This window comes from Megalobrama amblycephala, linkage group LG3, assembly GCF_018812025.1.
Source record: "Megalobrama amblycephala isolate DHTTF-2021 linkage group LG3, ASM1881202v1, whole genome shotgun sequence".
Lineage (NCBI taxonomy): Eukaryota > Metazoa > Chordata > Actinopteri > Cypriniformes > Xenocyprididae > Megalobrama > Megalobrama amblycephala.
The window spans coordinates 24143093-24156852 of NC_063046.1; the positions used below are offsets into that span (position 1 = coordinate 24143093).

At 36.3% G+C, this 13760-nt stretch overlaps 1 protein-coding gene across 1 annotated transcript in view; it reads left to right on the forward strand.

Moving 5' to 3' along the window:
- Nucleotides 1-8553, forward strand: part of LOC125264890 (protein mono-ADP-ribosyltransferase PARP14-like) — a 40683-nt gene extending 32130 nt beyond the window's left edge. Inside the window, exons 14-15 of the mRNA XM_048184687.1 lie at nucleotides 5341-5521; nucleotides 7277-8553. Coding sequence (XP_048040644.1) covers nucleotides 5341-5521; nucleotides 7277-7557 — 462 coding nt within the window. The 3' untranslated portion in view covers nucleotides 7558-8553. The remainder of the gene's footprint in view (nucleotides 1-5340; nucleotides 5522-7276) is intronic.
- The last annotated feature ends 5207 nt before the right edge of the window (nucleotides 8554-13760 follow it).

The following is a 13760-nucleotide window of genomic DNA, read 5'->3' on the forward strand; positions in this document are numbered from 1 at the left end:
GGCTCCGCACCACGAGCCTCCGCTGACTGCGCGCGCATCTCCCCAGTATGTGGTGCTTGTGCTTAACGGTAGTGCAAATAAACATATTTATGATGTTAATAAAGTTAAAGAAGATAAAAATGCAGATATTAAATGTGAGGCGTTTTTAAAAAAAATGACGCTTTTACGCCTGGCGTTTTTTCGTGTCGGTGTCAAGCAGCAACCTCCCCCAGTTTCTCTTGAGGCCAATACGTAAGTGACTTAAACTGCAATTCATCGACTGGCCGCTAGGGACAGGCTCCAAAAGAGAGAAGAATCTCATTGAGTCCCATGTAAAAATGGCCAATTTTACAGCAGAAAAAAACATGTTTACAGGTTGGTTCAAAATGTGGTTTTGGTCTATTCTGCTAATTTTGCCCTTCATGACAACTCTGAGGGGGTGAATTTTTTTATAACACATCCGTTTAAATTATATTAAGCCTTAAAGTTCTGCATAATTAAGAGCGTGGTCACTTGAGTGACAGGTGGATCGCGCTGCTGTCTGTGAGCCGTCATGTTACCTCAGCTAATTCCAGCCGCTGAATTTGGCATCTCTGCCATGTTTGTGCTTTTTTCGGGATTATTTTATACAATTATAAAATAATATGGTTTGCTGTGTTAATGATCGAGACTCGAGACACATGTGCGTCTGCGTACATGTGCTTGCATGCGGAAGATAAACAAAACACGCGTTGGATCGTTGGCATTGGCTAAGTTTTGTTTGTGAGATTTACTATGACTATGGCTGAAGAATATCCCTCTCAAGACACCACAAACTCCGACAGCACTGCTTGGATATTATAACTAAAACTGCTGCATTTTGGACGCGGGCTCATTTGTTTGTGATTTGATCATATGCAGTTTTACAACACAAACGCTGCTCAGGTTGCATAATTTCTTGAAGAAAGATGATGGAGAGCAGATCATTCAGAAGAAATGTGATGCCCCACATGGAAAAAACCTATATAAACATATATGTTTCAATATAGGTTTTGATATAGGTTTTACATATATGTGACATATATAAAATTGGCCGTTTTCCTATATTATATGTACATATATGTACATATATGCACACATATATGTACACATATATGCACACATATATGTACACATATATGCACACATATATGTACACATATATGCACACATATATATATATATATACACATATATGTACATATATGTACACATAATATAGGAAAACGGCCAATTTTATATATGTCACATATATTAAAAACCTATATCAAACCTATATTGAAACATATATGTTTATATAGGTTTTTTCCATGTGGGACCAATTTCACGTGTTCGTGTAGCGGTGTGTTTTCTGCGTTGTGTCATAATCAAAGACAGACTGCGAAAAATCTTGCCATCAGGTCCTCACTTTATTCTGTATAACACAAATGGCAATATATGAGGACTTGTGCAGCATACAAACAGCATGCGGCAGCAACGCACAACGCTGAGAAAGAGAGATATTAAAAGTAACTTAAGTAAAGAAAAATAATCAACGAAACATCTGAATGTACATCACAGAGGGGTTTTGGATTACAATCATACAAATATATCATGTGAATTCAGCTGTTACATGAAACATGGCCTTAATTGAATCACCGCAAAAACTTTGTGCGACCTACCGCTGTGATGTCTCATGCAGACTGGGAAGCAGCAAAGTGCGTCAACACCCCAAGTCAGCATGGTGGCAGGAAACCCCAAATATGGTCATGGCAAGTGGAATCACAAAATAATTGTCTAAATACATAACTGCTACATTCGCACATACATAAGTTCTTGCATACTTTTTTTCGTTAATTCTTAGTTTTTGCCTTGATAATAGAAAATATGAGCTAGGCATCATGTATGACAGTCAAAAATGAGATATGAGCTACAAAATGACCAGATCCTGCCATTAGCTATATAGAAGACATATCTTGTATGTATAGGGCATATATATGGATATGAAGAAGCAATACAGGAGATTGCCTATATTTTGCCTATATGTGGCATATATACACATATATGCAGTATATATACGCATATATGCAGCATATATATAGCATATATGCAGTATATATGCGCATATATGCAGCATATATATAGCATATATGCAGTATATATGCGCATATATGCAGCATATATATTATCATATATGTGCATATATGCAGCATATATGTACATATACACTGCATATAGGTTTCATATATGCGCATATATCCACATATAGGTTCTTTCCATGAGGGGCAAACAATGGATAATCGATATTTCATGGATTTAATGCTTTTGTGGACAAAAAGTACTGTTTTTTTTTTTTTTCAATGGACACTCATGGACATTTTACCCAAGTGCAACGGATGGATTCATGTCGCGATCTATTTCATTTTAAAAGGTATGAAGTCCCGTTTGATTTTTCGTGTTGACGTGCAAACCTGACACAAATTTCAACTGGAGCATATCATAAAAAAGACGCCGTAGATTGACAGTAAACCTTTAGAACTTTCTAATAATATAACTTATCTTTATAAACTAATAAAGATAAGTTATATAATTAGAATATTAATATTTTAGATAGTATCTCCTTTACCTGCTAACATGATCACATCGAGCTAGGCGGGCGTGGTTTCAGCAACCAGTCACATCAGCTCCAACCACGTCCCGCCTCTTTGCCCATTTTCAGTTATCCGGGAGTGACGTGCGATGATGCGCAGCTAAGATGGCAGCGGCCTCATTTTCGCCTCAAAATTGCTCTTCAGAAATCTACGGGTGGCGTCACAGACACTACGTCCATATTTTTTTACAGTCTATGGTCAGTGTCCACACTCACATTGGCGCCCTTTGTTTAGTTGTTTAGTGTAATTGATAATTGCGCGCGATATTCATCCCAGTGTGTACAGGCCTTAACGATGTTTATTCTAGTTTACACCAAAACCACACTGCAAAAAGAATTGTGTAAAACCCAGTAAACCTTGAGATTATTACTTGAGACATTAGATATGAGAACATGTATACAACTAAATGAACAATCTCTGAAATATTTTCTAATTTCACTAAACATTTTAATTTAGTTCCATGAAAAAAAAATTTATTAAACATGGACCTTTATTTTCATTAAAGGGGATTATTTCTGGTATTGTATGCACATTTTGTAAATGTTAAACGATTAATTTAGACGATGCGGATTTAGGGATGTGGAGCCGCGCGGAAAGCTACAAAATTTGACGTGCACACCGCGAAATAAGTTCGCACGCACTCAATGCACACTTCCACCAACGCCACAATGACATCACTTTTTTCGCGTGCACCCAAGCAAACTTGTGGACACGTCGAGTATAAATCAGCCTTTACCCCTTATTTACACTACACGCGTGTGCGGCACGTTACGGCTCCGGCAAGGTTTTTTAACTTCGAATCTCTTGAATCTCTTGTTGTAAATTTCTGGCCTCCTAGTGATGTGCAATATGAGCAGGAGTCTTCACAGGGTGATTATTTTGACTTTTTGTATTTGAGCTGTGCGGCTTGGACGCGGCATCCGTCAAAAATAGGTTTGGCGCCTATCTTTAGCAGCGAGCTGCTTCTGGGCCGCTTCTGAAACTGGTGTAAACACAAGCATTGACTAGAGTGGCCGCGGCCGTCGCAGCCATAACGCGCCTCTGCGCCGCATTACGGCTGTGACATGGCTACCGGAGCTGGGGCTGGTTGCACCAGCTTTGCGTAAGTTACAATGTAGCCTAGTTTTGACATAAATGGGCACAAAGTTACAACTTACGCACTACTAAATATTTTTGTATTGCACCATTAAACTTAGTTGAAGCATAACTCTACGTATACACTAAATATTTACGGAAGCCTCCTATCAGGAGTAACGGTTGAAATAAAATAGCAGACTGACTGAACTGCATCAATAACTGCTCGTTTTACCTGACATACTTCATTCTTTACACATATATGATGCTGCTGACATTTACACTTTCTTACATTTTAAGAAAGAGAACATTATGTGAAAAGATTACTTTATTAGCCACTCTTCAACACGAATCCGTTAAATAGCGTGCCGCTGTGTGCATCGGTCCCATCACTCCGTGTTGTGCATGTCAAATAAAATCAGTCATAATCAATAAATGTAATTTCTTATGTTTTTTTTTTTTTTAATATCAGTATTTATTTATTGATCCTTATTAATTTCATTTCAAATACAGTTTCTGAATGTTATTTACATATAAAAACATTCATGATTAAGTAGTAGGCTATTATATTTAATGGAAACTTATTTTTACTGTTAGCTACGTAAGGCAAAATCAGTCAGAATGAAGGATAAACTGAAATTCACGGAATTTCAACTTCTGCTCATGTATTTGAAGGATCACTGAGGGTAAACGTCATATTATGCGACTACGCATTACTTTATGGAGACCTTACGAGCTACTAGCTACGTTCTGCCTTAAGAACAAATGGTGCAACCAAATAAAGTACAGAGTTAGTTACAAACTAGCTAGTAGTTACTAAGCCACTAGTGTGGACTTTACGTTCCTGTTTAAGAAAGAACTTACGAACGGCTGGAGCAACCCTACCCTGTCCGCAGGCACTCTAGTCAATGCTTGTGTTTACACCAGCCACGCCTTGCTTATTTTTGACGGACGCCACGTCGAAGCCGCGCAGTAAATACAAAATAAAAGATCAAAAACCTGTCAATTTCAAAATAAACACCCAGCGTAGACTCATGTGTGATATCAAAAACACAACGATAAACAGAATTAAACTGGACAAAACAAACATTTAACTTACCCATGTTAGAACACAAATTCGAGAAAAACAACGTAGGACAGGCAAAAACCTGTATTTTAGAGGCTATTTTCTAGCGATCCACAGAATCTTTTCATTTGAAGTTCTGAAAGACATTCGCTCTCAATTCATCTCAAAATAAAACATTGCTGCAAAAACGTTCTCATACTTTTATTTTGAAGGCAAAATCACTAAAGACGAAGTGTTTGTGAGTAACTGTTGCTGTCATGACAGATCTATTTCAGAACCAGCCGCTATCAAAATAATCTGGCTGCGGCCGTGAGCTATTATTGCTGGCGGGCCAGTTTTGGCCCACGGGCCACCTGTTGCCGACCCACTGGTCTACAGCAAGGCTAGATTACTGTACTAAACATCATCCATTTATAAATTTTAAAACTGTTTGTCTAGTTACTGTCCCATGTTTTGATTTTGTATGGTTGTATAGTCATTACCATTTGCTTCTATGAAGAACAAGAGATGTGAATGTGAAGTCCATCAAATATATTTGTTTATGGCTGTTTGTGTGCAAATGCATTTTAATAGATTGAGCGCATCCAGAACATGAATCTTCGGCGGTTATATGAAGGACGTAAAAAAGAGCTGGAGAGCAGAAATGGTCTCACTGTGGGAGCAGGAGAGAAGACCCTTTATCACGGCACATCAGAGGTGTCCTGCTCATCCATCATGAAGTCAAACTTTAACCGCAATTATGCTGGGCAAAATGGTAAAAAAATTCATTAATTTGAAATAAATAGTTAACCCAAAATTATGAATTATGTCACTATTTGTTAGTGACCGACATATATATGGCCAATGATTATTTTTGGCATTTTTTAATTATGTAGGTTTTTCTGTTTTGCTGATAAGTGGCATAAGCAGGACTTTTATTTTGACAGCACTGATACACAGTGCACTCTGTCATATTCATGTCATATTTGCTGCATCCTATACTCAAAAATAGCATTGCCTGGTCTTTATTTGAGAATATATGATTTCCAGAGAATATATAATAAATAAAGGATTTTTCTGTAAAATAAGTAGCTCATCCAAAAATGAAATATCAAGGCTGATATTTGGCATTTTTTAACGATGTAAGTTTTCCTGTTTGGCAAATAAATGTTATACGCAGGACTTTTATTTGGATGCACATGGTGTTCTGTCTATTTTACACATTTTTTTTTTTTTTTTTTATCAAGATCAAATTATTCTTATTTTTAAATAATATTTGACTAATTTTCAAATTATTTCCAATTATAAAAACATATATATATATATAAAATAAATATAAATTTAATCAATTGTTGTGCTATTTACAATCTTATCAATAAGGTCCCATTAGTTAATTTTAGTAAATGTATTGTTAACTAACAGTGAGCAATTATATGCTTTTCCAAAAAAGTGAAAAGCAAAAATGGCAAAAAGCACCTTAAAGGATTAGTTCACTTTCAAATGAAAATTAGCCCAAGATTTACTCACCCTCAAGCCATCCTAGGTGTATATGACCTTCTTCTTTCTGATGAACATAATCGAAGAAATATTAATAAATATTCTGACGCATCCAAGCTTTATAATGGCAGTGAACGGGACCCTATGAGCTGAAGAAAAAGCTTCCATCCACATCCACCCATCATAAACGTGTACTCCACACAGCTCCAAGGGGTTAATAAAGGCCTTCTGAAGCAAAGCTATACGTTTGTATAAAAAAAAAAATCCATATTTAAACAAGTTATGAAGTCAAATATCTAGCTTCTGCCAGACTGCCTTCCATATTCAAATTACACAAAAACGGAACTGGCACTGCGTTACTTCCGTAAGTTCAATAGGGAAGGTGACATACAGCGTAAGCTTTTTGAAGAATACAGAAGACGGTCTGGCGAAAGCACTTGCAAGGCGAGCATTTGTGTTTATAAAGCATTCACATTTTTATTTTTTTTAGAAAATGACCGATTGTTTCGCTAGATAAGACCCTTATTCCTCGTCTGGTATTGTTTAAAGCCCTTTGAAGCTGCACTGAAACTGTCATTTTGACCTTCAGCCATTTGGGGTCCGTTGAAGTTCACTATAAAGAGAATAATCCTGGAATGTTTTCATCAAAAACCTTAATTTCTTTTCGACTGAAGAAAGAAAGACATAAATATCTTAGATGATGTGGATGAGTAAATTATCAGGAAATTTTAATTTAAAAATCAACTAATCCTTTAAAGTAAAGTCCATACGACTCACTCATATTGTTCTGAAGTCATGCCATAACTGTTGCATGACTAACCCAAATTTAGGTTTTTGTTCCCTGATGCTCCTCAAAATTGGGTTTTGAATATCAAGTCATGACAGAATTGTATTTTTTGGGTGGACATTACCTTTATTTCATTGGATGAATAATAAACTAGCATATAGCCAACTGATCAGCCACTGATGATCTCATTGGTTGTTCATTTTGAAGACTTATACTCATACTGGTGACTTTTTGTACATTTCTCAGCCACCTACTTTGGTCATGGGACATACTTTGCTGTGAACGCCAGCTACTCTGCCCAGCCTACCTATGCAGTTCCTGCAGCAGACGGGACTCAGCTCATGTTTGTGGCTCGTGTGCTTACGGGTCATTATGCTCAGGGTCAGGCGAACATGAAGACGCCTCCTGTTTCCGTCGCACCTGACCAGTATTATGACAGTGTGGTGGATAACACACAGAATCCCTCCATGTTTGTGGTTTTTCACGACTGCCAGGCTTATCCAGACTACCTCATCACGTTCAAATGAACTTCAACCAAAACAAGCCTTGGTTTGTTCCCTGTAAAGTCAACCAGATGAGCTCTGGATGAATTATAAACCCTTACTATTTGTTGGAGCCATTTATAGTTGGTTTAACATTTAGGCTAAATATAATCACCTTTTATAATAACCAAACCTTTTATTCAAAGGTTAGATTCAGTTATCATATAGCAGATACCTCTTTAAGCTTTATATCTACTCATTGGATGTGAGTGTTTTAGTGACCAATATGACTCAATTTACACAATTTAATGATAGCAAATGTTGAAATTACAAAAACGTATGACAGCAGAAAAAGTGCAATATCATTTGACAAAGCTGTCTGTAGTTTATGGAACTGCAAATGAAATACTTAAGTAAATTGCACATAGTCGTTGTCTGACTTGTGCAAAACACACATGTGATAATTAGCTTCAGGCGATTGATTCATCACTCCAGTATAAAAAAAAAAAAGGAAAGTTTTGACATTTGTATTGGTTATATTCCTTATTGCATATTTCTTTCTCAGTTCCCATGTCTCCTTCAGGCTCCTCACTATCATGATGAAATCATTTGACGTTGTTTTGGATGAAATGTCGGAGTTTGCATAATTCTCTAAAACATTAACTGGAAGCGAAAACAGTCTATAGCAGAAAACAGTCTATATTGTAACAGAAGAAGTTGTTTTCTTGTATTATTTAACTCAATTTCTATTTTTCTTTCATTTTCTTAAATTAATTTAGCTTATTAATCTGCAGAATGAATTAATCAACCACTATTTTATAGAGGTAATCTCCCATTGACCTGTAAGCTTTAAAAATGTCTACAATTCTAAATCCATCTAATGGTGATGATGGTTGCGATATTTGCATACTGAATTGTGATTGGTTTTTGCTTTCCTGTCTTTACAGCACTTATCACTAGCACTTTGTTTAAAGTTGAGTCACTTGTTATACTGTACTTACATGTACAAGAACAATAAAATCTTTATTGAGAATGATAAAATGAATTGGTGTGTTAAAGGAGGTAGTTCATGGCAGTATGACAATTCTCTCATGTGTTGTTCACTCAAGTGCCATAAAGCACTGTAAAATTATCATAAAAGTGTCCACATGACTTGTGTGTATTATTCTGAAGTTATGATGAAGACAATACAATAGTTTTGTGTGACAAACTGACCCAAATTTAAGTTATTCACTGAAAAAAAAAAAAATCATCTCATCCCAAATTCTTCTAAATCTATTCACTGATTTGTAGGCTATCTTAATTTAACGTTAGCCTACTTATAGTACCATATAGCCTTTGTTTGGTAAACACTGTAAATGCCCAACAGTCTGACAGTCACAGCGCACAGGAATTTTACAGGAAGTTCACTTAATGGGAATTTAACAAATTAGGCAATATATATAATTTGTTTTAGGTGTAATAAGCATAATAATAATAATGATAAAGACATGATCAGTGAATGGATTTAAAAGGTTGTGAGATGGGATGGATGTTTTCTTGTAGGCCTATATTATTTTATGTTCTTACTAGTGCTGTCAATCGATTAAATAAAATAACAAATTAATCACAGATTTTTCTGTAATTAACTGCAATTAAAAACATTGGCGTGTATAATATTTTTATATTGTAATAATTTCACAGTTACTCTCCAAATTAATGTAGAAACAACTTAAAGCTCAGAAGTTTATTTTAAATATTTTTTTAATGGCTTTTTATGAATGACGACCAGTATCAGTGATACTAATACTGCTACTGATGTCTCTATGAAATTGATTTTTTTAAAACATTAATTATAGACATTCAACATTACAGTATAACTAAAAGCTGTCAGTTTCAACATTTATTAGGATTTTTAAAAAAGTGAACTTTAAGTGAACTTAATGGAGACTGACTGATGATGAGCAGGATTAAAGCTGTGCCAAGACACACATCTGCTTTTGACATCCATCCAGGTTTGGAACAACACACGGGTGAGTTAATGTAACCAAACTAATAATTGATGTGGGTAAGTCGATGAAACAATGTTTCCTCTGTATTGCAGTTAGTGGTGTAGACAGCATGTGGTTATATAGTGACGTAGCTAATCATTGCCTTGAACATGATTTTATCTGATATCTGTTTTCACACGCCCTGATACATCATCAGGCTTATCCAGTTCTGGAAGTCAAAGAGTGCAAATAGCCTATAAACAAACTGGAGATGAGAAAGTTCCCTCTAATTGGTAGACTGTAGAGGTGTTTCAGTGGAAAGATGATGAAACTGCCGTTTACACATTTTCTTCCACTTACTCATAAACATTGTTGCATTTTGTGTGTGTAGGCCTATGTGTGTGGCTTTTGTCACAGTTAAATTATTATTTTGTATTTTTTTAATTAATTTGATAATCATTTATTTTTAAAGGAAATGAAAGCTTATGTAATTTGTACAGACAAAATAGTATACAATAAGGGTGCAGTGGGAAATGGGGACTCTTTTGGACTATGAATAAGTGCATGAATAATGCTGGTTTAAAAGAAAACGCACTGTCTGTGAATGTCCTGAAGACTCACAGAAAGACTCACGCCAGAATTGAGTTCTGATTTGCATTTGAACGAACAGTAAAGGCTGATTAACGCACAATTTTGCCAAAATGCCCGTTTTGTAGAGTATCCTCATAAGAGCAGTCTTAAATGAGTTAAATAAAGTCTCAAAATGACCGTAAAGAGTAGTGAGAAAATTAGTTGCACGTCAGATCCGCGTCATGTTCGGCAGCTGCAATTCTTAAAATCACAGCAACCTAATAAACCTGCTGTCATTAAGGCCCTGATATACTTCAAACAAATTTTTTCGTTCTTTGTTTAGGAGTAAAACGAAGTTCGAAATGCGTGACCAGCGATATAGCCTACTGTAATGGAACATCTGACGCCGCCCACACTGCTGAGAGTGACGGTTACTCTTTCTTCTCGGTAATAAAATAAACAAAAATGAGAGAACTGCAAGCATTTTCATAGAAAGCATAAGAAAAGCGTCTGATCATAACATTAGTATGTTAACAAGGGCTCTGCAAATTAGCACTCCAGTCATGTCATGTTTATTGATATAGCACTTTATTTAATAGATTGCTTAAAAGCAAGCAGCTTTACAGTATCAAGCATGAAAAACAGTGTCAATGCCTCATTTCATCAGAAGAAACTTCATTTTGTACTATAAAGCAGCTATCCAGTGTATTCATGTTTTCACCCGCAGAGATCTTACCTCAACAAACTCTAATGAGTCAGAGACGCGTTCCGCGCACATCAGTTCGTTCTTTGATTTCGTTTGAAGTATATCTGGGCCTTTAAAGTCCATGTGAACCGGAAGTTGCAAACGACTTTTCTCCAGTGTTGTGACGTATTTCCAAGTGAAACGGAATATTGAATAGAGGGCCGAATTTTACTTCAGCGTTCCTCCTCTCCGTCTCTCACTCATAGCAGACTAACGGTTGGAGAGGGGTGGTTTAAGCGATTTCAGCCCAAGCCGTCAAACTGACGTCATTAGAGAAGGGGCACCGTTGCAGAGGGGAGGAGCATTTTCAGATTTTGATTAAATATTACGAAGCCAAACTATTTTTTTGTGTGGATTGACTTGCACGGATGAATTGTTCACCACAAAACTAGCAATTTGAGCTAACAAAATAAATAAGGTCAATTTTGATTTCATGTGTACTTTAATGATAATCAAAGAACAAAGATAACAGAGAAGATTAGTACTCACTGCTCCTGACTAAAGAACTTTTGTAGCTTTAATAAGGATTAATCTATATTTAATTTATAATTTATACAGTGCAGACTGTTTGATAACTTTATTCAATTTCTATAGACCAATTTGGTGTTTGCAAACAGCGATGACGTTTTTTATGGGCGGAGCCTACCTGGTTGCAGAAAATGACAGTTGAGCAGTAGCAGTCTATGGAACCCACAAAATAAAAGAATTAAAAAAAGTTAATTTTGAGTTTATATCTCACAATTCTGACTTTTATTTCTCGCAAACCTGAGTTTATATCTCACATTTCTTACAAAGAAAAACAGAATTGTGAGATATGCTCGTTATCCTGTAACTCGTTATACTCGTTTTCTGAATTGCAATTTGTCCCGCAATTCTGACTTTTTTCCCCTCAGAATTGTGAAATAAACTCACAATTGCAATTTATAATGGCCGAACTGGGAGTCATAAACACGCAAATGCAAGAAAAAAAGTCAGAATTGTGAAATAAAAATTTTATAGACTATGTTTAAAAGTTATCTATGTAAAATGTTATAGGTTTAAATATTATTTCATGCTGTAACTGCTATGTATGTATGTCCTCTGAACTGTATATGTGAATATTATGTAGACTGTTTACTTCAAATTCCTGCTTTAATAGTAGACTAATCCTTGCAGGTGTCATCAGTCCAGTCTGTGAAACGTCTCCGTTTAGCTTCAAAGGACGTTTTCAACGATGGTTTTCTTTAAAAATGAAGACTATATTTTTTTGCATTCCGATTCCAACATCCAGAGGCACAACAAAACGTTTTTCTCTTATTCTGTGGATTTTGCACATTTTCCTCCAATTGCTACCGCTATTTTTCTGCAACCACTATGCGCGCGCAGCTGCAAGTGACGTAATTGTGACGTCTGCTCCAAAGAGGTCTATAGGCCTAATATATATTTATATATAGTCAGGACACATGCACATGCTATGTTTATTGTACAGAGGCACAAACACAGGTAGACAATGGATGCAGGTGAGTCAATGAACAAGCACTTTCAGAATGGTAACTTAGCTGATGGGTAACAGAGGAATGTAGTGATGGGACGGTTGATACCGGGGCTCCGATGCTCCGACGCAGTTTTCAAAGCACTATTGTATCACACACTGTACCGATGCTTGTATCGAAATGACAATACCACGTGATTGATGACGTTTGAAGCTTCGAACGTCATGCATTATCGGAAAGTCGAGACAGCTGGTTTGAAAAAATTGGTTCTTCACATGATGCATAAAGGAAAATGCATTTAATCATGTTTTATTGCTGGGGTCTCAGAGACCCTTGTAGCGATGTACAGTTATTAATCAATTTATGGATGAAATATGAATATCATAATTCAGAAAGCTTTATGACGTTCATATATCGACCCAACGGGGAATTAAACATATATGGTGAATTAACTACAACGAATTATAATCAATCACATATATGATTAGTTCTGGTTTAATAATTATGTGGAAAACTATCAGTTCGTCCACCGAAACGGAAAATTATCCACAGATTATCACGACAGAAATGTTATTCTCGGGCCGGGAGACTAACTTTCTATCATAGCCTCCAAATATAGAGCAAGGATATTAGAATCAGAACGTTAAAGTGACTCGGTTGTTGCTAAAATGAGCAAGTGAACAAAAAAGCATGGATAATGAGTTTAATATACGAAACGGGTAATACACAGGTTATACGGCTAAATGGACACAAGTAAATACAAATACATACAAAGTAGAAGGAGAGGCAGAAACGAAAGAGATGATCAAAGCAGGTCAAATTGCAACAGTTCACCTTTAAGAGCCCGCAAGGAAACTCAGTATTTAAAATCGTAAAAACGTTATACTTGCATAGGTTAGTCAGGGTGCTTGGAGTTTCGGAGCGCTCGGTTTGATAGTTGCTTCTTCTTCCGGAGGTTGTTTCGGCGAAGTTTCAAACGAAGGTTTAACTGTTGTAATATGACCGGAAAATAAAGAAGAGAGTCCGTCTTGACGGCAGGAACTCGTGCAGAAAACTTGTGCCACCAAAAGACGCGTGTCATGGTGTTTTAAAGACAACAGACCAGAACGCCTTCTTGATAACGTCCTCCAATGCTAGCGTTGCAATTTGGCGGGTTTCCACATTCCTTTGTCCTGTCTCCCGAATAAATTTATGGTATGTTGAATCAGTGCATTTTCTTCATAGTGTTATTAAACATTGAACGATGCATTTGACAGAAATGTAACGTACATCAGTGAATAGCTCGGATTCACAGCTTTACGGAGAAATCAAACTCGACAGGTGTCTCTCGTCATATAAAGAAGATACCCTTTACACTCTATTACTACAGTTTCACATGAAAACTAACCTACTACAGTCAATTCTACAATTCTACACTAGTAACACATACATGCAGCGAGCACTACAATGGCAGATACATTCATATTTGTAGGTATAATGTTTGTGCATACA